At 42.1% G+C, this 21,652-nt stretch overlaps 1 protein-coding gene across 3 annotated transcripts in view; it reads right to left on the bottom strand.

The window, feature by feature from the left end:
* Positions 1-21,652, bottom strand: part of TMTC1 (transmembrane O-mannosyltransferase targeting cadherins 1) — a 145,325-nt gene that overhangs the window by 3,742 nt on the left and 119,931 nt on the right. For all 3 annotated transcript variants that reach the window (XM_039333324.1, XM_039333326.1, XM_039333330.1), the window contains 5 exons: positions 13,971-14,079; positions 7,185-7,287; positions 4,238-4,373; positions 3,825-3,969; positions 1,062-1,199 (listed from right to left, as the gene is read on the bottom strand). In XM_039333324.1, coding sequence (XP_039189258.1) covers positions 1,062-1,199; positions 3,825-3,969; positions 4,238-4,373; positions 7,185-7,287; positions 13,971-14,079 — 631 coding nt within the window. The remainder of the gene's footprint in view (positions 1-1,061; positions 1,200-3,824; positions 3,970-4,237; positions 4,374-7,184; positions 7,288-13,970; positions 14,080-21,652) is intronic.

The following is a 21,652-nucleotide window of genomic DNA, read 5'->3' as shown; positions in this document are numbered from 1 at the left end:
CCCATGGGCCGGCAGTCTGACACTCCTGCCCTAGATTAAAAGTTATAGTTCTGACAGACAGAGACAAATAAAGCAGAACTCCGAGGCTTGCAAATTCCTCAAAGAATATGTTTATTAATTACAAAGTATCGGCACATCAAAAGTGAAACCAAGTCTGGAGATACACGTAACAATTCCTAAATACAAAGTTAGAAAATCCCACCCTTTAAATTATGCAAGCAACTACGTTCCCCAATACATCTTCTCAGCGGGCTTTTTATGCAACGCCCAGCCTGCAGTCTCGGGAGCAACCAATGGCCTTGGTTCCCACAGGACAAAAGATTATTTAGACTAGCGAAGCACCTGGAAAACCCTCCTCCCTCCATTCTATGTGGCAACTGAAAATGAGTAGGAACAATAGCTGCAGCCATGCTCATTTGTAGAGTTGACACTAGGGTTCTTTAATATCCTGACAAGTAACTGATTGTACCTATGGATGGAGAAATGAAATTGGTCTCTGCTGTGAACTGTTTCAGCAAAACAGGACCCATCACTTCAGAATCTTCTGAAAATCAGAATCTGATTTCTGAAAATCTATGGCAATTCTCAGCCATCCAGATCATGGTTGTCCCAAAAGTGCTTTTTCAAAAGGCAACTGGACTTGTTTTTCCTTGAAGATGTTTCGCTTCGCATCCAAATAGCTTCTTCAGTTCTGATGGAATGGTGGAGGATGGAATGATTTATATTCTTTACAGTCATCTGAATGACTGCAGAGATGACTGCAAAGAATATAAATCCTTCCATTCCCCACCAATCAGTTAGAACTGAAGAGGCTTCTTGGATGAGAAGTGAAACGTCTTCAAGGGAAAAAAAAGAAACTCCAATTGCCTTTTGAAAGATTGATTTCTGACATTTAAATAGGACAGCACTATCCAGCCAAGGCAGCCAGCCACACAAATTCACCTGGAAGTACTGGATGGATCTGTCTTATTGCTCTCTGCATTCTTTCAAGATAGTTTAAAGTTGTCCCTCTTAACCAGGTGCTCTGCTTGACGGCCTTTGGATTACAGTGGTAACTATACCTTGTTGTAGTTCTCCTGCTTGCTGTAGATGGCAGATAGCAAGCGGTAGCACTCCAGGCACTCGGCCCCTTCAGTCACAATATGGCTCAACATTTGCTCTGCTTCCTTTGCTTGTCCCATCATTGTTAAAACCTGAGCCTATTAAGAGAAAAAAGAAGTAAAGGAAACTCCCTCCATAGAATCCTGGAGAATATTCAATTGGTCCCCCTCTGTAAGGCAGCCTAAGAACACTAAAGGCATTGTATGACGTGGTTCCATCAAGAAAGCTTTATATTTTTTTAATAGCCTCTCATCTCATATCTAAGAAGAGAAAGCATCTGGCTGAATGATGATGTAGAGTCCTTGATGTTCTCTGAACCCGGGTGTTTTCTTGCAGACAGTTCATTACCCAGCATAAGTAACATCATCAGCATCAACCAAGCTCAGAGCATACCAAGGACCCCTCATTTCAGCCCTAAGCTACAAATATTCGGCTTTATTGTTGAACAATGATGTTTGCAGCTATCTTTCTCTCTCCAGGTGTCACTTCTTATGAGATGGACTACTGCTCCCATCATTCCTGTTCACAAAAATTAGAAAATACAGTTGTGGGAGTCTACTTCACATGTTCCTTTTTATGCCCTAGAAATGCATTTATCAACCACTTGTTCAGCAACTATTTGAAGTTGAATGAGCGGAACTTGTAACAGATCCTTGAAGTTCTGGCCATCTTTTGTGGTTATGCGATTGTGAACTGGAGGCTTGGCAACTGGCTTGCACTTATGACGGATGCCATGTCCAGTGCTAACAGAATTGCCATTTGCAACCTTCCCTGACAGTTCCCACAAGCAAAGTCAATGGGGAAACCAGAAGGGAAGGTTGCAGGTCACTCTGGCAAGTCCATCCAGCCTTCTATGCTCAAGCCCTGCTCTGCTGTCCACCTTCCCGGCCTTCCTGCCCTTGCACGTTACTGCAACATTCATCCCAGCTTTTCTGCAGTCATACTGCAACATTCATCCCACGTCCTGCAGCACTGTCCATGCCTAGGTCACATGTGGCCTACAACATGCCTCCCAAGCTCTCCCACCTCCAACTCACCTGCTGCCTGCACTGCCCTCCCAGGACTTCTCCCACCCTCCTGCAGCACCTCTACATTCCTTACCTGGGATCCCACCTCTTCCCACTTAACAGCCTGTGTGTCCTTGGTTTATGACAAGAACCAGCACTCCAGAGACTGTCATCACTAAGCAATGTGATCACATGACACTGCAATTTATTACTGCATCACTTAGCCACAGGAAACCTGGTCCCAGTCCCAATTGCTATCGTAACCTGATGGTTACCTGTGGATCATATATCCTACTACCTTAAGTATTAAAAAGCTTGTCGTTCAGTGCTATGACCTGGGAATGTGGCAACATTGTGATGGTCAGAACCTCGAATGCCAATCCTATGTCCATTTTTTTCAGTGCTACCTACCCCAACTTTGAAAGATCATTGAAGAAACAGATATAATCCGAGGAGTACTGCAATTAATCATTTTTTCTAATTTTTAACTGACTATTTTCATGCAGGAGCAAAAAGAAGCTTCTGTAGAGCTCTATGTTGGGCTGAGAGAGTTTCCAGGACTAAAGGTAAGCTAGAAAATCGGTGTACTTCCTTTAGTCCAACTCCTTAACCACTTCATCGCTTTGACTCCTCCTTCCTCACTCCTTCGGCCATGTCCACCTGTCTTACATGCAATCCCCAGTTCATCACTCTCTCATCTCATGCAGTTTGTCAAAGCACATGGATCTTGCAGCCCCTCCTCCCCCTTTAATCTCTATCTGTGTTTTCTAGATAGGTATGGTTAGAGCACACGAGACCCATAGCCCTGGTCATCAGCTGGGAAATAATTAGAAACACATGCAAATCACATTCTGTGACAAAGCAGTACATGGAGAACCAATGAATTCAAAGTGGCAGCAAAACTTTACTGATTATAATGTACACTTGCTCACTCTCATGCATACTCATATACACATGTATACTTAGCCACATCCTTCTTAAGGAGACTGCCTGGCACTAGTTAGAGGGATGAAAGCTATCAAATCCAGATCCACAACGTGGGTGGCCATCAGGACCCCTTTTATCCCCCAAAGCCCTTACTTTGTTAATTCAGAAATCTGGTAACTGTTGATTGCATTGTGGTTCAAGGATGTCTGAATAACAGAATAACAGAGATGAAAGGGATCCTGGAGGTCTTCTAGTCCAACCCCCTGCTTAGGCAGGAAACCCTACACTATTTCAGACAAATGGTTGTCCAATCTCTTCGTAAATACTTCCAAAGTTGGAGCATTCACAACTTCTGGAGGCAAGTCATTCCACTGATTAATTGTTCTAACTGTCAGGAAATTTCTCATTAGTTGCTAACGAGCTTCTTAGTTGCTAGGTTGCTTCTCTCCGTGATTAGTTTCCATCCATTCCTCCTAGTTCTGCCTTCAGGTGCTTTGGAGAATAGCTCACTCCCTTTCCTTTGGGGCAGCCCCTTAGTCTCTTTTGCCTATTCTCTGCTAACGTTTCTTGGTTGATCCTTAATGACTTGGTTCCTTAGCTACCTCCTGACAAGATTCCTGACTTTTGTCAAGATTCCTGACTTTTGTCCTCCCTGACTACGTGCCTGTTCCATTTTAGTTTAGCTTCCATATAGTCTCACATTCTCACATAGCCCAGTCTCGTGTTCTCACATCTGCAAGCAAAAAAGAAACATGCAAAGTTGATACTTTCAGAAGAGTCTGAACTCACCAGTGCCAGCCGAGTCTCTTTGTTGGAGGGCTGTAATGAGGCAGCTTCCCTGTAAATCTTTAATGCATCTTCATATCGACCTGTGTTATAATACAGTGCTCCTAGTGGGGACAGGATTTCAGTTTTCCGTGCTACTTTAAGTGCCCTAAAGGATAAAATAAAATAATAATGTTACGTACCTCTTTAAAGTTCCCCAACTGTTCCTCATCTTTTCTTCTACTGTCTCCCATTATGCCCAGCCCTTACTTAAAAGAACCTAGAATTCAGGTAAGATTCAAATTCTTCCTTTGCAGTAAACATCAAAAGCAAAATGGTCATAAAATGTTGGCATAACCCTTTCAAAATTATTTCCCTTCTAAAAGCCAAGGATTTCTTGTAGCCTTGCGAAGAACATGAGACACCCGTATGCTTACCGCTTGTACCAAATTTCAGCATCCTTGTTCTGCCCCAAGGAGCGGTAGAGTCTGCCCAGATTCACCATGGCCACGTGATGACCGGGGCTAAGTTCAATGGCTTTCTGATAGTGGGAGACTGCAGTCTCTGGAGATCCTGGAAAAAAGAAGGCTGGGTTAGGGTTGCTCTTAAGAGGGCTCACAAAATGTATTTCTTTGTTTGTACCCTATTATTATTTTTACAAATAACTCAAGGCAGTGAACATATCCAACACACCTTCCTCCTCCTCCTATTTCCTCCATCAAAACAAGCCAGTGATGAGGACTAGGCTGGGAGAGGGGGACTGGCCCAAGGTCACCCAAAACCTTTTCAAAATTAATATCTCTGAAAGTATCTTATGAGCTGCTTGAGAGATGTTGGGAGTCAGGAGATATACAAGTTTAATAGATAAATATCTGAAAAAAGAAATGCATATGGAAAAAGGAGGGACAACCCCATATAGAACATTCAAGAGGAACTCAAGCTCATTCAAAAGAAGGCATATTTGCAAATACAAAAAATATAAACAATCACTCCCAGAATCATCCAACAGTTGGTTACTTTGCAATGTTCAAGCTACAAAATTAATGTTAAGCACATTACTGGCTCTTTTGAACGACTTCACTGGGCTGTAGTAACAACTGAATTCCCTAATCTACTTTTGAAAATCTAGGGAGAAGGGAATTATTTTCCCAGTAGGGCAGAGATAAGATTAATTCTAATTAGAATTGCAAATATAGATGTCATATGTCTTAAAAGATGCTTCCAGCTGTTTACGGGCATAAAATTAAAAGCATTAATATTAGCTATATATTTATATATATTACACAGATACACACACACACACACACACACACACACACACACACACACACACACACACATGCTGTAAAATATCCAGATGACTGTTAGATGACACTATTAAGTCATTTAGAATTTTTGCAGCCCAGCTAAAGTAACCCTATTAACATTAAATAAGGGAGGAGAGCCATGCATAATCTAAAACCAATACCAAAACAAACAGCAAATGTGATATTTCTTTTTCCACAAGATGGAGCTGGTCTATTACATTTTCCACAGGTATGTGGCAGAACAATCCATTACAAGAAAGCAGACAGAACTACAAGCTGTGTGAACTGATTAAGTAGGATAATTTGTCGGTGTCTTATGTTAAGCAAAAACAACAATCAATGTGTTGACATTAATTTCATCCTTGAGAAAAGTGACAGATTGCTAGCACAGGAATGCAAACAGCTTTTAAAGATAAATTTTATACAGCTTGTCACGCATTCACATATATCCCATATCACATGTATTCCATAACAGCAGAGTAGAGCAATCTGCATGTGAAATGCAAATAAAACCAAAGGTTAAAAATAACCACAATTTAGATTTAAGATTTAAAGCAAGAAGGAGAGACCAGATTTGCTGATTGCTAGTTTACATGGTATTTAAAATGTCCAAACATCCTTTCAAGGTCACCATGTATTAATACGAAGCAGGATAAATAATCCTTGGCTCACGGTTTAAAGTCACGTCTCCTTCAGACTGCTCTTGCCTCCTAGTCAAATCCACTCAAAGATCAGCTGAAATAAACTAAATGTTGCCACTTAGCTGGACAAGTAAGACTGGAAACCTATGCAGATTTTCCTGGAAAACATTGGTAGTTCTTGACTTATGACCAATGGCATAGCAACCATTCAAAGTTACAACTGACTTCCCAGTGGGAGGGGCTTGCAACCCCATTTCTGAAGTTCCAATAGCCACCCCCCAACCCACAGTCATGTGACTGCGTGTCAGACGTTCAGCAACCCAGCCCATATTTACAGCCATTTCAATGCCCCGCAGTCACATAACCATATGTTATAACATTTTTGCTGAAAATTGGCATTTACTTCTGGTAAAGTTTGGCCCATAGCAAACCATTTTTTCACTTAATGACTGCAGCATTTGCTTAACAGCCACTGCAAAAAAAGGTCATCAAATCAAGTCAATCACATGGGTGGCCCAATTTATGACCATCACAACTTACAACTATGATGGGCAGGCTCCATTAAGGTCATAAATCAAGGATTACCGGTATGCCCATTGAACTGGAACTTACTTGCGTGAACACATCTAAGATAATTCCGCAAATAAATAATGTCTGATTCCACTATCAGCAACATTTGAATGGAAAAACCTATAATAATAGCAACAACTAACTTGGGATCCTCCTATCTACATGATTGTCTTTTCAACTGAGCTTAAATGCTCTTATCAGCCTTCTCACAACCTGGGTGCCCTCCAGATGTACAGACTTTTCCTAGGCTTTCCCAATCCATCATGGCCATTGCCAAAAATTCTGGGAATCGAAGTCCTTGAAGTCCAGTCTGGGATGCCTCTGGTGTGTGTGTATTTTGCATCTGAACTCTGATGTATTTGGACCTTGGGTTTTGCAGTCTCTTCCCTTGCTTTGCTGCAGCTGACCAGAGGGGGCGCTAAAGCTCTTCATCTTGGAGAAGCTGATATAAGGGCTAAAGCAGGAGTCTTCAAACTTGGCCGCTTTAAGACTTGTGGACTTCAATTCCCAGAATTTAGTGGCTGAGGAATTCTGGGAGTTGAATTCCACAAGTCTTAAAGCGGCCAGGTTTGGAGACCCCTGGGCTAAAGCCACACTTGACAGTTGAGAGTGTTGGGCCACAAATGTGGTTCTAGGAGAAGAAGAACAGCTTTACAATGCACATAATAAATAATAGTAAACAGTAAATAATAAAAATGATGCAACACATAATGCAACACATTGAGCTGAGCTTTTGGAAAATAAGAAAAAAATTTTTCCCAGAGCAGACTTGAGATAAATTGCTAGGCTAGTAACTCTGATGGCAATCATTTTAATTTGTCCAGAGTAGTTCTTAGTCTTTTAGGTTTTGTCTTGTTTTTACTTACCAGTATCGACTAAAAAAACCCCGTAGTTATTATGCAGATCAGAGCTTTCGGGACAATTCTCGATGCCAGCCTGATATACTTCCTCGGCTTCTTTTAACTGTTCCTAAAGGCAAAAAAAGGGAGCAAATGCTGTTATTCAGTGGCCAGCCACTATTTAGATGACCATATTATGATCCACCACAAACACTGGCATTAGCTGCCATTGCTTTACTCCAAGTCCTTGAGGCAGCAGAAACCAGCAGGTCCAGGGCACCTTTTGCTCCTAGGGCATGCAACTAATATATAACTATATGAATACATAGTTAAAATGAATCCATTTGACAATAGCCAAAAATTAAATGATACAGTCTACATTTTGAGGCAAAGCAGAATTAAACCATTAAGACCGTCTTAATGGTTTAATTCTGCTTTGCCTCAAAATGTAGACTGTATCATTTAATTTTTGGCTATTGTCAAATGGATTCATTTTAACTACGTATTCATATAGTTATATATTAGTTGCGGACTAGAAGACTCCAGATATGTGTAGCTTACAAAAGTTTATTTATTTATTAGTTTTATCATATCCATACCTTGCCTTCCCTCCAGAAGCTCAAGGCCACATACATAGTACTCTCTCTTTCAATTAAATCTTCACAACCAGCATCCTGTAAGGTCAGTATGGTTAAGAGACAGACACTGGCCCACATTCAGCCTGTGAACTTCCATGGTTAAGAACAGAGTTGAATATGGCTCTCCTTTATTCTACTCCAACTTTCTTATTATTCCACTCACTCTCAAAAACCAATTGGCTATAACTGCGATGTCTCCCTTGGGCAACTCCCCAGATTTCTCCTCAGATGTCAGTTTAGGGAAGGTTGAGACCATTTCTGGCACGTCAGGACCTGGGTTGATTGATGGCTCCTCTGATTTAGAGGAGACCTCAGCTGAGGAAAGTTTGCAGTGGCAGATGGCCAGTGAACAGGAGGAGGAATTGCCTTCTACACCTGATCCAAGAACACGCAGGGCAGAGAAATGGCAAAAGCAGCTGAGAACAGCCAGATTACTTGCGAGGAGAAGACCCCACCCGTCTTGATGCACTGCACTGGAAAGCTGGTTATTTATCACAGATGGAGGCATTGCTGGGAACAAATTGGTTTTCTAGTTGTTTGTTTGATCACCGTGATTCCTTCTTCACTCTGGACTGACATCGTGTTTCGAATTGTGCCTTGAAGACTCTGAATTTTTTTTGCCACGTGAGCTCTCTTGTGTATGAATTTAAATTTTGCCTGGTGGAGTTATTTGCTTTGTGGACTATTAGGCCATTGCTCTGTGAACTAATCTTGGCCTGCTGATGGCTGGACTTAATTGGGACAGTTCTGAGTTTTTGGTGAAGGGAATTGCTGGGGAATATTAATAAACGCACTACATCACAGTTACATGCATGTGTGAGTGAGTGGGGCAGCACATTCTCACAATACTTAACTAGACAGACAGCTACAATAAACCTATATGGCAAAGAATCAATTGTTTTGGAATATCTGAAAGCTGATATGAGCTGTTTGGAAGAAGAGTAGTAGTACTATACAAATAGTCAACTTATGCTTAGTCACTTAGCCAATCATTCAAAGTTATGATGAACTTCACCCCCCCCCCAAGGAACTCATGGCCCAATTCTGAAGTTCCAATGGCAGGAGCTCATTTTATGGCTGTTTGCAGCCTCCTCTGGTCACATGACTGTGATTTACAACATTTTTGCCAGAAACCAGCATTTATTTCTGAGTTTTGGCAAAAATGCCCCATATCAAACATTGGATTCATCTAATGACAACCAGAAAAAGGTTGTAAAATTAGGTCAGTCACTTGGGTGAGCCACTTTACGATTGTCACAACTTATTGCTGTAATAGGCAGGCTTCATTATGGCTGTTCTTCGAGGACTACTAGTAAAAATACAATTGATTATGGAAAATTATTGAAAACATACTGTATTTGATTCATACCCAGAAGCTGATAAGAAGCCAAAGCAATCTGCTATAATAATGTGCTATAAAGATAAAGGTTTCCACCTGTCCAGTCATGTCTGATTCTAGGGAGCAGTGTTCATCTCCGGTTCTTAGCCGAGAGAGCCACTTTTATTCAAAGTCACTTCCGTACTCATGTGGCCAGCATGACTATACACTGAGGTGCATGGAATGCTGTTACCTTCCCCCCAAAGGGGTGCTTATTTATCTACTCACATTTGCATGCTTTGGAATGCTAGATTGGCAGGAGCTCTGCAAGTAACGGGAGCTCATCCCGTCATGTGGCACTTGGTCTTGAACCCAAGCTGTCAGCTTTCCAGCTGACAAGCTCAGTGTCTTTAACCACTGTACCATTGCTATAAGGTGCTATAGCAGTGGTGGCGAACCTATGGCACGTGTACCAGAGGTGGCACACAGAGCCCTCTCTGTGGGCATGTGCCATTGCCCCAGCACACGTGGTCTCTAAAAGTTCGACATCACTGGCCTAAGGCCAGCCAGCCTGCAGCTGCCATGGGGGAGCCCACCATCCCACCCACCAGAGACCCTCTGGATCACCCCCAACCCTGCTAGGCTCCCACAGGTGTCCCTCCCCATAAGCAACATTAAGGTGGCCACGCTCACCCCGGCCATGCCCATCCAATCTTCCATGACTACTGCAGCCACACCCATCCAGTGGCCATGCCCACTCAGTTTGCCAAGCCCACTGTAGCTGTACCCGCCGAGTGGGCCACACCCACCCAGTACCTGGCGATACATGAGTGGGTTTTGGGTTGCAGTTTGGATACTCGGTCTCTAAAAGGTTCGCCATCACTGTGCTATAATAATGTGCTATTGTCAGGGTATACAGCCAATCAACAGATCTCTGCATTCTGGACAGGTCTAACTTCTAAGTAATCTTCAAAGCCTCATGTGGAGTCAATTGCAGTAGATTGCCCCTTTCACAGGGCAATCCCATCTCTGTCTATAGTGAAACCAATTTTGTTCTGTGGGACTTAACTGCAGGTAAATTTGTATAGAATTACAGGTATCTGCTCGCTTTTGTTAAGAAACAAGAAGCAAGGGCCTTTTTAGAATTCTGTGAGAGTTAACTCCAAGACTGCAACACATATTCTGAATTGATTTAATTAACAACATATTCTGAATTGATTTAATTAAAGTTGCTTTTCAAAAGAAACATTTCCCAAATTTGACAAAACAAGGCTAAATTTATACTTGGGGCTTGCAAAAAAAAATAATCATAGACCCTAATGGGAGTGTGTGCCTTACAATTCAAGTAGGGTTAACATCCAGAGCAGCCTTTGAAGAAAAGGAATCCTTCATAAGGCTTGGTAAATAGGAATTAGACCACTGGGTTAGATAAGAAAACATAGAGGGGCACCGATTGTAGAATTTAGATTAAGGCTACACAAAACAACTGCCGCAGGAGATATCTGTACACGAAATGACCATCATAAAGTGTGTGGCTGCTTATAAAATACCCATTTAGCAGAAAGTAAACTAATTTCCCCGTTGTATTTTCTACTATTCACTAAGGACCTTTATGGGGCTTCAAGGCATTCCATTGTTAGAAGTAAATATGATGCATGCCAATTTGCTACTGATTTATGTTACTTAAAAGAATCTCTTAAAAGTCAAGTGGAAAATCAACCAACCCAGCTTAGATATTGCCCTGGAAGCATGGAATTTTATCTGCTGGAGCCTGAAGTGGGAACAAAATTCCGATGGCAGAAAAGAAAGGCTCCCAGCACTTTGACAACAGAGAACCGTGGTCTAAGATAAACATATGCTTCCAGTAATCTAGATCACTCTTCCTGAACCTGGTGCCCCAGACATCATTAGTCTACCATTATTACAATTTCTGGACTCTAACTGGTTGCTTGGAATAGAATTCTGGCCCTCTCTCTCCTATTAATTTCCATGTGACACACATGCAGACATTATAAATGTTACATGACTACTGATATATGAGAGTAAGGAAGATCACAGCAGTTTTCTTTTTCATATCCGCGCAGGGAGGAAAGAATTTCAATTACACATTTATATCATAAAGCAAAGGCATTAAAGAGTGAGCCAAAGACTTCTTACAAACAACAGGGATTGAGAAAAAGATAAAAAGGGAAGCAAGAGAGGCAGTTATCAGGAGACATCTTTCTGGGAGGAACAATAGGGATTACTTCATGGAATAAGAAGACTTTCGGATGATTAAAATTGGGGAAGGTCAGAAAAGGCAATGTTTTGGGTTTTCAGTACAGAGAGATAAGGCAAAGCAGAGAAAACATGGAGAAAGAGTGTATGCATGCTCTGGAAGTAGGCAGAAAGCCTGTAAAGTTATATGTTGCGTCCTTCGCGAAATGGCAATGACACGAGAAGCAGTTGTAGTTCTCAGGAACTTCTTTATTTCTGTTCAGCATACTGGTTACAAGACGCCGACAACGCCCAAATCTCCCGGCCTCTTTTATAGGCCATTCCCGGGCCAATCTGCAACATTTGGCGCGCCAGCACCCGCGCATGCGCGCACGTGCTGGCGACAGCCAGTCTGGTCCCGGGCAGCTTGCACCTGCCCAGGACCGTTGCAATGCCCCGAGCCTGCTTCCACAGGCTCAGGACATAACAGTATATACCAGGGTTTCTCAACCTAGGCAATTTTAAGATTTGTGGACTTCAACTCCCAGAATTCCCCAGCCAACATGGAATTCTGGGAGCTGAAGTCCACATATCTTAAAGCTGCCCAGGTTGAGAAATACTGGTATATAAGAAAAAGATGATAAGATCGGAATGACAAAAAATATGAGTGGCCTTTGGCAGCAAAGTCCTACCAGAAGTGGATGGAGAAGAGACAAAAATGACAGTCAGCTGGCAATGAACAGGGCCTGGGAAATAATAAGTTTGGAAGTTGCACTGAACTTCCAATGCAATTCATTTTGGGGACTGGGATTATTCCATCTCCCACAATCCATTCTGAAGCTTTGAAGGAACAGAATGGTCAAGTCACTCTTCATTAAAACTCATGAAGTCTCAGCAGGTGGCAGACTTAACGTGGAAGCTAAGCAGGGGTGGTCCTAGACAAGACTCGGATGGAAAATCTCCAGGGAATATCAGATCAGTAGACTAGAATGAGAAGTTGGGGAGGGGGAAATACATCCGGGGGAAAGTAATAGCAAACCACATTTGTTCTCTTGCCAAAATGGATGTGTCTCAGAAGCTACCAGGAATAAAGACAAGATGGGTGGGATTCATTTATCTCAACTAAGCCCATTTAACTCTGAGTTGCTCCGCAGAAAAGGGAAAAAGTTAATATCAGGCTTCCCATCGGACACAGTAGTGAAACCTAGCTCTCCAAATACTTTACCCCATATTCAAGGATTGTCTTATTTGGCAAAAAGTGCATGGACACAACTTAGCAAAATTAGTTCTTTTTGTTGAAAATAAGAATGAAGCCACATATAGAAAGAAATCAAAGCCTTCATACATGTCTATGTTTCTGGATTTAAATCAGTGTTCCTCAACCTTGACAATTTTAAGGCATGTGGACTTCAACTCCCAGAATTCCACAGCCAGCATTGCTGGCTGTGGAATTCTGGGAGTTGAAGTCCACATGCCTTAAAATTGTCAAGGTTGAGAAACACTGATTTAAATCCTAGGATTTTTCCTTCCATCTTTCCAAGATAATGGAATTTGGCCATTCTCCTAATGGCCTTGGAAGACCTGACCTATGGTGGCATAACATTCTCTCTATCATAACAGAACTAATGTTGGTTCCTGCCTCATTCCTTGTAATTAGTTTCCAATGCTCTATCAACTACAATTCATAAAGCAAACAGTTCCTTTCGGGCTTTTTGCTGTTTGTGGACCCACTCTCAGTTTTGTAGTGCTTTTGAAAAAGCAAATAGCATTTCTTGAGGCTGCTCCCCACCCCTCCGCCCCCGCTTTGCAGTCGTTACACTGGTGATATTTGAAATATGGTCTATCAACAACAGAGCATGTGTTTTGAAGATGGTGTCTTTAACTGTTACAGTTACAGGTGAAGAGAAAGGCTTCTGGATAGTCCTCAGGTTACAACAGTAATTGGGACTAGAGTTTCCATCACTAAAGGATATGGTCATAAAGGACAATGTCACGTGACCACATCACTTAGCACTGACAATCCCACCAGTCTCCACTGCCATTATTAAGCAAAAAACATGTGGGTTGTTAAGTGAGGATTTCACATGACCACAATGTACAAAGAGGTGGAAATCCATAAGTATTTGCTTACACCACTGAAACCGTGTTCCAGACAAGCAGGCCAGTGGGTGGGAGCTATGGGTGGGTGAGACTGGTGTCATAGTCAGGTGCTAGGAAGACAGGCAGGCACTACAGAATACAACATCTCCACACCACCTGGGGATCACTTAAAAACTTCCTTGCTTAGCAACAGAAATTTTGATCCCATTTGGGATCGTAAGTCAATGATTACTGTATACATAACCTGACCCAAAGTCAATGAGCTACATCAAATGTACAACTAAATCAACTGCTACCTTTGGAACATTTGAGTCTCCTAAGCATTTCCATGGAAACGGTTTGTTCTGAGGAAGGAGACAGTAAACATTTTTAAAAAGAAGTCTGTAGTGTTACTTTGAAGTTTACAAGAATGACAAGCTAATTTTCTGGCATGAAAAAAAAATAGCCTGATGAAAGGTGCAAAATTATCTAAAACACCAGAACCCAAATGGAAACCCAGCATATCAGGAAGGCTCAGATTCGGAAAAGCTGGGATAGATGATTCTGAATTTTTTCAGTTACCTGTTCAGCCAAGAGTGAAGCGAGACTAGAATAGGCATCGGCAAAATCTGGTCCGTACTGAATGGAATTTCTCAGGAGGAGAAGTGCTTCCTCTTTCTTCCCTTGGGTTCTGAAAGTCAAATACATAGCAAAGACAGCTTTTTGAATAATTTACTCAGCTTGCCTATTGATTAAATCACACAGTTAACATACTCAAAACAACCTGTCCTGTTTTCAGAAAAGGCTAAATAATTAAGTTCTTCTATTGAGTGTCTACTGGGACAGTATTAGATTCCAGATCCTGGCTGGGTGAATGGTGAATGGAAAGGGGAGCCAGGTGCTTGGATACGTGCATGTCTTGTGCCTTGACATCTGTTGGCAAATGCTTTTCTTCTCTTCTTTTGGACAGCCTATGAAATATTCACAAAATCCCCCTTTCCTGCTTTTTCTTTTAATTTTATTAAACCAGGCAACATGAATTGCCCAGAGAATCTCAGTCCAAACAGAAGACTAGGGGAATTTGGAGAGGGAGGGAAGGAGAGAGAGAGAGACAAAAGGAGAAGAGAGGAGGGAGAGAAAAGGAGAAGAAGAGGGGGCGGGAAAGAGGGAGGGAGAGGGAGAGGGAGAAAAGACTGCACGAGAGATTCAATTCAGTAATTTACCTAAATCTTTTGTTCTCAAGCAATCTGTCTGGTACTTCAAGAAGAAGAGAAAAGGCAATTCTCCTAACTTTCAAAAATTGCTGCAGACAGCATTATTTAACTATGCTGGAACAGAATACAAATCGTGCAAAAATATCTTTCATTGGGGACGATATGTCATCAAGTCAATGTTGATTCCTAGTTTAATGGAGCATGAGCTCCAGCTATGTGGATCTAAATCGACATGGGCAAATTTTCTCCAGAAGGAACTGTTCCCAATGGGTCTTTTCGTTTTCAACAGTGTACCATTGCTGCTATAACTGAGTCCATTGACCACACCAAAATTCCAAGGCATCAGTACTGTAATCTTTGTCTCCTACTTTCTCAAAGTCCAACTTTTCACTTTCAGAGAGTCACAAGGAAAACCATTGTCTGCATGAGTCTGAACTTTTTAGATATAAACATGTCACAACACCTGAATTCTTTTCCCCCAAGGTTTACTGCTGTTCTACCTAGAATTTGTCTGCTGCTTAATTCTTGACTGCTTGACTGCTGTTGATAGTTGACTCTATAAGGTATTTAATTATCTCCACTTCAGTATGTCCATTGTCTGTTCTAAAGCTGGTTGTTATACTGTTGTTATTAGGATGGTCTTTATTAAATTTAATTTGAGTCCCATTTTTCCACTAGAAAGTTAATGAATATGCACTTCATTCGCATATTCAGATGTCAAAGTAGTGTCCTCAGCATAGTTCAGATTACTTTGTTTCTTCCTCCAGTTTTTAAAACCACACCTGTTTTCTTTCAAATCCAGATTCTCTCAATATATACACTGCATTGCTTAATACCAGGATTACAGTATCATAGAAGTGTGGTGGGTGGCATAGTAATTTGATATACATGAAATAAAAATAAAATAAAATAAATTCTTTCTATGAATGGATGCTAAATCTGTGATAAGGCACTGAAAATAAAATAAGTTTTTCATGGATAATGACAGGCTAACATCTGGGACGCTAATAGAACAGAATAATTGAAAGCAACAAGTCACAGGCATTTTGCACATCAAGACCATTTTGAGATAATTTCATACTGTTTATTTCATATGTTAACAACAGCCAGATGATGGACTTAATTTTATACTTACAAGTTTATTTTTCAGAAATATAAAATTAAGCTCCTATAATGTAAAACAACTGGTGAAGCAAAAACTGCAGGATACTCCCTATCTAGGGTTTTTTTTTCTTCTAAGTTGGTATCATTCAATCTAAATCAATCCAAATCAGTGAAAAAAGTAGATGTTTCCGCTGTGTATTTCTTAAGCAAAGAAAGCATGATGAATGTTAACACAGAAAGAATCCACAGCTCATTACAGATGTGCTTCGAATTGAATCCCTGACATTTCCAGATAAAAGAAATAAGTAACAGCTGATAGGATTATTATTTTTTGCCGCATATCTTGCAGTGCACAGAAGAGCAACAAAGATGATCAGGGGACTGTAGGCTAAAACATATGAAGAACGTTTGCTGGAATTGGATATGTCTAATTTAATGAAGAGAAGGACGAGGGGTGTCATGATAGCAGTGTTCCAATATCTCAGGGGTTGCCACAAAGAAGAGGGAGTCAACCTATTCTCCAAGGGACAAGAAGCAATGGATGGAAACTAATCAAGGAGAGAACTTGGAGAAACTAATCAAGGAGAAATTTCCTGACAGTTAGAACAATTAATCAGTGGAATGACTTGCCTCCAGAAGTTGTGGATGCTCCAACACTGAAAGTTTTAAAGAAAAGATTGGACAACCATTTGTCTGAAATGGTATGGTATTTCCTGCCTGAGCAGGAGGTTGGACTAGAAGATCTCCAATTTCCCTTCCAACTCTGTTATTCTGTTATTTCTGGACCAGATGGGTAGAAATGAGAAGCTACTTTAGAGGTCTACATAAAAAAATCCAAACACTGCCTCAGAGTCAGCTACACAGCCCAGCATGCAGAGCACAACATACTGTTGCCTCTTACTAAGAATGACTATCACAAGCACTAAAAGGTGTTCAAAATAAGTATCTTTTAGGCTGGAGAAATGTTTCCAAGCCAGTATTATTTACCCCCATTTCAAGCTCACTTCCAAAAGTACTGGCTGAGTTGAACATCCTTTCATCTTCTGCATGTCTAATATATCAGGAGAACACTTCTGTCTGGTTTCACTATTGAAGGAGAATAGAGCTCGACAAAGAAGGCAAAGCAATTTAGGGTGGCCTACTTATCTACCAACTCAAGGACAGGAGAAATGTCCATTAGCACTGCCGAGAGGAAGAACTCAAATAGAGAGAAAGACATTTGTTGCTGTTGCTCTTGACAGTAAACAGACATTCCTCTCATATTTGATTCTTGCCCTCCCAGTCCACTAACAGATGCCATTTCTTGTTTAGTAGCCAGAACACAAGAAGCAGGAAGTCATGGTTAAAAATAAAGCAAGGATGGGGAATCTGTGGTTCTTTAGATGCTACTGAACTATACCCCAAACAATCTTTACCACTGGCCATGTTGACCAGGTGTATACTCATAACAGGTTCCCCACCGCGGCTTTAATTTATTTTAAAATATCAACTCAGCTAGTATCATTTTTATTCTACAGTCAACTTTCTGCAATTTGGTACCCTTTAGATGGTCTATGAGAAGTCATGAAGGTGGAGCAACCTGGGAATAACATTTGCAGTGCAGTGTCAAGATGGAAGGTAGATGTATAGACTCTGAAAAGAGTGCAGAAAAAAAGCCACTAAGATGATTAGTGGGCTGGCTAAAACATATGAAGAACGGTTGCAGGAATTGAACTTGTCTAATCTATTAAAAAGAAGGACTAGGGGTGACATTATACCAGTGTTCCAATATTTGAGGGTGTAAGGACCCACCCCACTTTGCATCTTAAGAAGACAGAACTCTTGGAATAATTCTTCCAACAGGAATCCTTTATTAAGAGAAAATGGTTGCAGGCATGCTAGACAGGACTTGGGGTTCAAGCTCTTCCATTCAAGGTTTTAAGGGGTTCCCCAGTAGTCCCACCCAATCAACCCCCCTTCCAGTGATAGTTTCAAGTATCACAATTCCACCCCCTTTCTTCTTTCTTCCGTCTGCATGGGGACTTCAGATAACTACATGAAAGGCAACTACCCTCCTTTGGTATGTTAACGCTTCGAGGTTACAATAAACACACATTCAGCATTCAGCTCTTTGAAGTGTAAAGAAGGAAGTGAGGGCCATAAAGCCCCTTTGTTCTCCCCCTTCTCTCCCTCTTATGGCAGAATCCAGAGAAGGCAGAATTGGGAGTTTCTATATTTGATAATTTAAAGATGAAATATAATTGGATTCTGACATCCGGCCCCTCTTAACAATAAGAGAGATCCACCTGAAAGAAAACACAAGTATAAAATTTAGTCAGGCTTGTTAGGATACTCTGTGTGAAACTTCTTCAATAGCTTCGGGGCTCTGACATGACGTTTATGGACCCACTCATTTTGTGAGGGAGGTAGGTGTTTCCAGGCAACTAGGTACTGAGTTGCCCCATGATATCTCCTAGAATCAAGGATTTCCTTTATTTCGAAGTGTTATTCACCCTCCACCATGAGTGGAGGTGGTGGGGGGGGGATTTTTGGCCGTAGATGTGACTGATGCTCTCTTTTCAGCAAGCTGCAATGAAAAATTGGGTGTATTTGCCTGAGGTTTTTGGGTAATTCTAATTCTACTGTTACTGGATTTATGATCCTTTTAATTGGAAAAGGTCCTATATATTTTGGTCCAAGTTTTTTACAGGGCTGTAGGGACTTTAGGTATTTTGTAGATAAGTACACCATTTCTCCTATAATGAATGGTGTAGGCTCAACCCTTTTTTTATCGGCTTGTGCTTTGTATGCCCGCCTAGCTTCATCTAGTGATTTTCTGACTATTGGCCAGGTGTTTTGTAGGTTTTCCATCCATTCTTTCAGTGAAGGGATCGTTGGTTCTTTTGGGGTTAACTCTGGCATAGGGTTGAAACTTTGACCGTTGGCTATTTGAAAAGGAGTGTAGCCTGTGCTGGAGTGGACTGCATTATTGTAGGCAACTTCTGCAAAAGGAAGTAAGTCCGTCCAATCACTCTGTTGGAAATTTAAAAAACATCTCAAATATTGCTCAAGTACCGACTGGCAGCGTTCCGCTTGTCCATCTCCTTGAGGGTGGTGGCTAGATGTCAATCCCTGAGTGGTCCCTAAGAGGGATAAAAATTCCTTCCAAAATGCAGACGTAAATTGCACTCCCCTATCAGAGATGATGCGTTGGGGTGCCCCGTGCAATCTGTAAATGTGCTGGATGAAAAGTTTTGCTAAGGCCTTTGCAGTGGGAATTTTTTGGCAAGGGATAAAGTGCACCTGTTTGGAAAATAGGTCCGTGACTGTCCAGATAACAGTATTCCCATTGCTTTCAGGCAATTCCACTATAAAATCCATGGCTATTTCCCTCCAGGGGGCTGAGGGACTTGCCACTGGTTGTAATAGCCCTGGCGATTTCCCTTGCAACCTCTTTGCTGATGCACAGGTTGGGCAGCTGGCAACATAACTTTCTATGTCCTTTTTTATTGATGGCCACCAAAATTGCCGTTTAATTAAGTGTAAAGTTTTTACAAATCCAAAATGCCCTGCTGATTTTGTGTCATGGCAAAGTTGCATGAAAGTTAGTCTTTGAGTTGTTGGTATATATAACTTTTCCCCTACCCAAGGCAATCCGTCTCTCATTGTGCACACATGTTTGTTTTTCTGGAACCATTCATCTGTTTCCAAACTTTTTCTGAATTCAATCCCAGTTTGGCTGTCCAGTTGTGGTTTTATTTTGGCTTGGGTTCTTGTGGTTACTGGCGCTGCCAGTTGTGACTCTGCCATTATTGGTCTAGAGTCTGTGGTTCGTGCGCTGTTATATTGGGGCATGCGAGATAGTGCATCTGCCAGGAAGTTCTTTCTTCCTGGTAAATGTTTGAGCTTAAATTGGAATTGGTGAAAATGCTGGGACCAGCGGGCTTGTTTGGGATTGAGTTTCCTGGAAGTTTTCAGGGCTTCTAAATTTTTGTGATCAGTCCACACCTGGAAGGGGATTTTGTTGCCTTCCAGGAACTGTCGCCACGTGAGTAATGCCCAACGTATCCCATAAGCCTCCTTCTCCCATACGGGCCAGCGCTGTTCTGTTTCCGTGAGTTTCTTGGATGTATATGCACAGGGTTGCAATACTGCATCATCATTTTCTTGTAATAGCACAGCCCCCACTGCCACATCACTTGCATCTGCCTGTATTATGAAGGGCTTGTCCATGTCTGGGTGCCTTAGTACTGGTTCGGCAGAAAAAAGTCTCTTTAGTCTCTCAAACGCTGCTTGGCACTCCATTGTCCATGTTAGTGGCTGGCTAGGTTTTACTGAGGATGTTCCCTTCGTTTTTAGTAAGTTAGTGAGGGGCAAGGCTATCTGTGCAAATGAGGGGATGAATTGGCGGTAAAAATTTGCAAAGCCCAGGAAACTTTGTAGTTGCTTTCTTGTGCGGGGTGGTGCCCAATTTAGTACTGCTTTGACCTTCTCCGGGTCCATTTCAATGCCCTGTGGGGATATGCGATAGCCTAGGTAGTCTATCCTTTCCTGGTGGAATTCGCATTTTGAGAGTTTGGCATATAGGTGAGCGGCTCGCAGCTTCTTTAAAACCGCTCTGACAAGTTTGACGTGTTCTTCTTTTGTTTCGGTAAAGATAAGAATGTCGTCCAAGTAAACAAGGACCCCCTTAAACAGGTGCTCCCTTAGAACGTCATTGATTAATTGCATAAAGACTGCAGGGCCCCCTTGTAATCCAAATGGCAAGACTTTGAATTGATAGCACCCCATGGGGCAGTTAAATGCAGTCTTCCATTCGTCCCCTTCCTTGATTCTCACGCGATAGTAAGCTTCCCTTAGGTCTAGTTTAGAAAAAATTTTCCCTTTCGATAGGTGTGACAGCATGTCTTTCATGAGGGGCAGCGGGTATAGGTTGCTTTCACTGATTGTATTCAGGGCCCTATAATCCACGCATAAACGTAAAGAGCCATCCTTCTTCTCTCTAAAAAGGACCGGGGCAGCCACTTTAGGCTTGGCTGGCTCAATGAAACCTCTCTCCAGGTTTTTTTTTATAAATCTTTCCATTTCCTCCTTCTCCTTTGGGCTCATGGAGTATAATCTGGGCTTCGGGAGTTTTGCCCCAGGCTTGAATTCAATGGTACAGTCTGTGGGTCGGTGGGGGGGAAGCTCATTCGCCCTCTCCTCACTGAAGACTTCAGCAAGGTCCCTATATTCCTCTGGTATTTCTGTTAATCTTTTTTCCTCTCCTATGGATGCTTTTTCTATTCTTGATTCTGGTAGCCTCCCTTGGGGTTTTAAGTCCATAGGGTCCCCCTTCGGGAATTTGATTTCTGTCGTCCTCCAATTTACCCAGGGGTTCCATTTTTTCAACCATTCCATCCCTAGAATCATTGGGCATTCCATACCTGGGGTCACCACAAACGTTAAGTCCTCTTCATGGTTGCCCAGGGAGAGGTGTATTGGCAGAGTGGCTAGGGTAGCTGGCACCCCCCCTGCTATGGATCCATCTAGCTGGCCAAATGAGATTGGTTGTTCCAGTCTCCTGGATGGGATGCCCAGATTCCCCACTAGTGTTGGGCTAATGAGGCAGCGGGTGCAGCCAGAGTCTATTAAGGCTTTCACCTTCACAGCTTCGGGCATGGGGGGGATTAATATAGTCACTGTTTTGAAGATGGGTGTGATGCATCCACTTACCAGGGGTTCGCCCTCCGAGCTGTCATCTGAGGCATCCACCGTCCCTGTGGTGTAGGCTGGAGTTCTTTCCCCTTGGTGAGCAGAGGTGGGGGTTTCTGCAATTTCCATCATTTTCATGGCTGTTTCTTTTGGCTTAGCTGAATACCCTCTGGGTTTGTTGATTGGGGATCTGTCTGGGTTGTGCTGGGGGGCCTTTGAGCGGCATTCTACAGCTCGATGCCCTTCTCTTCCGCACTTGAAACACCCCATTTG

Source organism: Crotalus tigris, unplaced genomic scaffold, assembly GCF_016545835.1.
Source record: "Crotalus tigris isolate CLP2741 ecotype Arizona unplaced genomic scaffold, ASM1654583v1 scf7180000017625.6296891, whole genome shotgun sequence".
NCBI lineage: Eukaryota > Metazoa > Chordata > Lepidosauria > Squamata > Viperidae > Crotalus > Crotalus tigris.
This window is presented reverse-complemented; position numbering and strand designations above follow the sequence as displayed.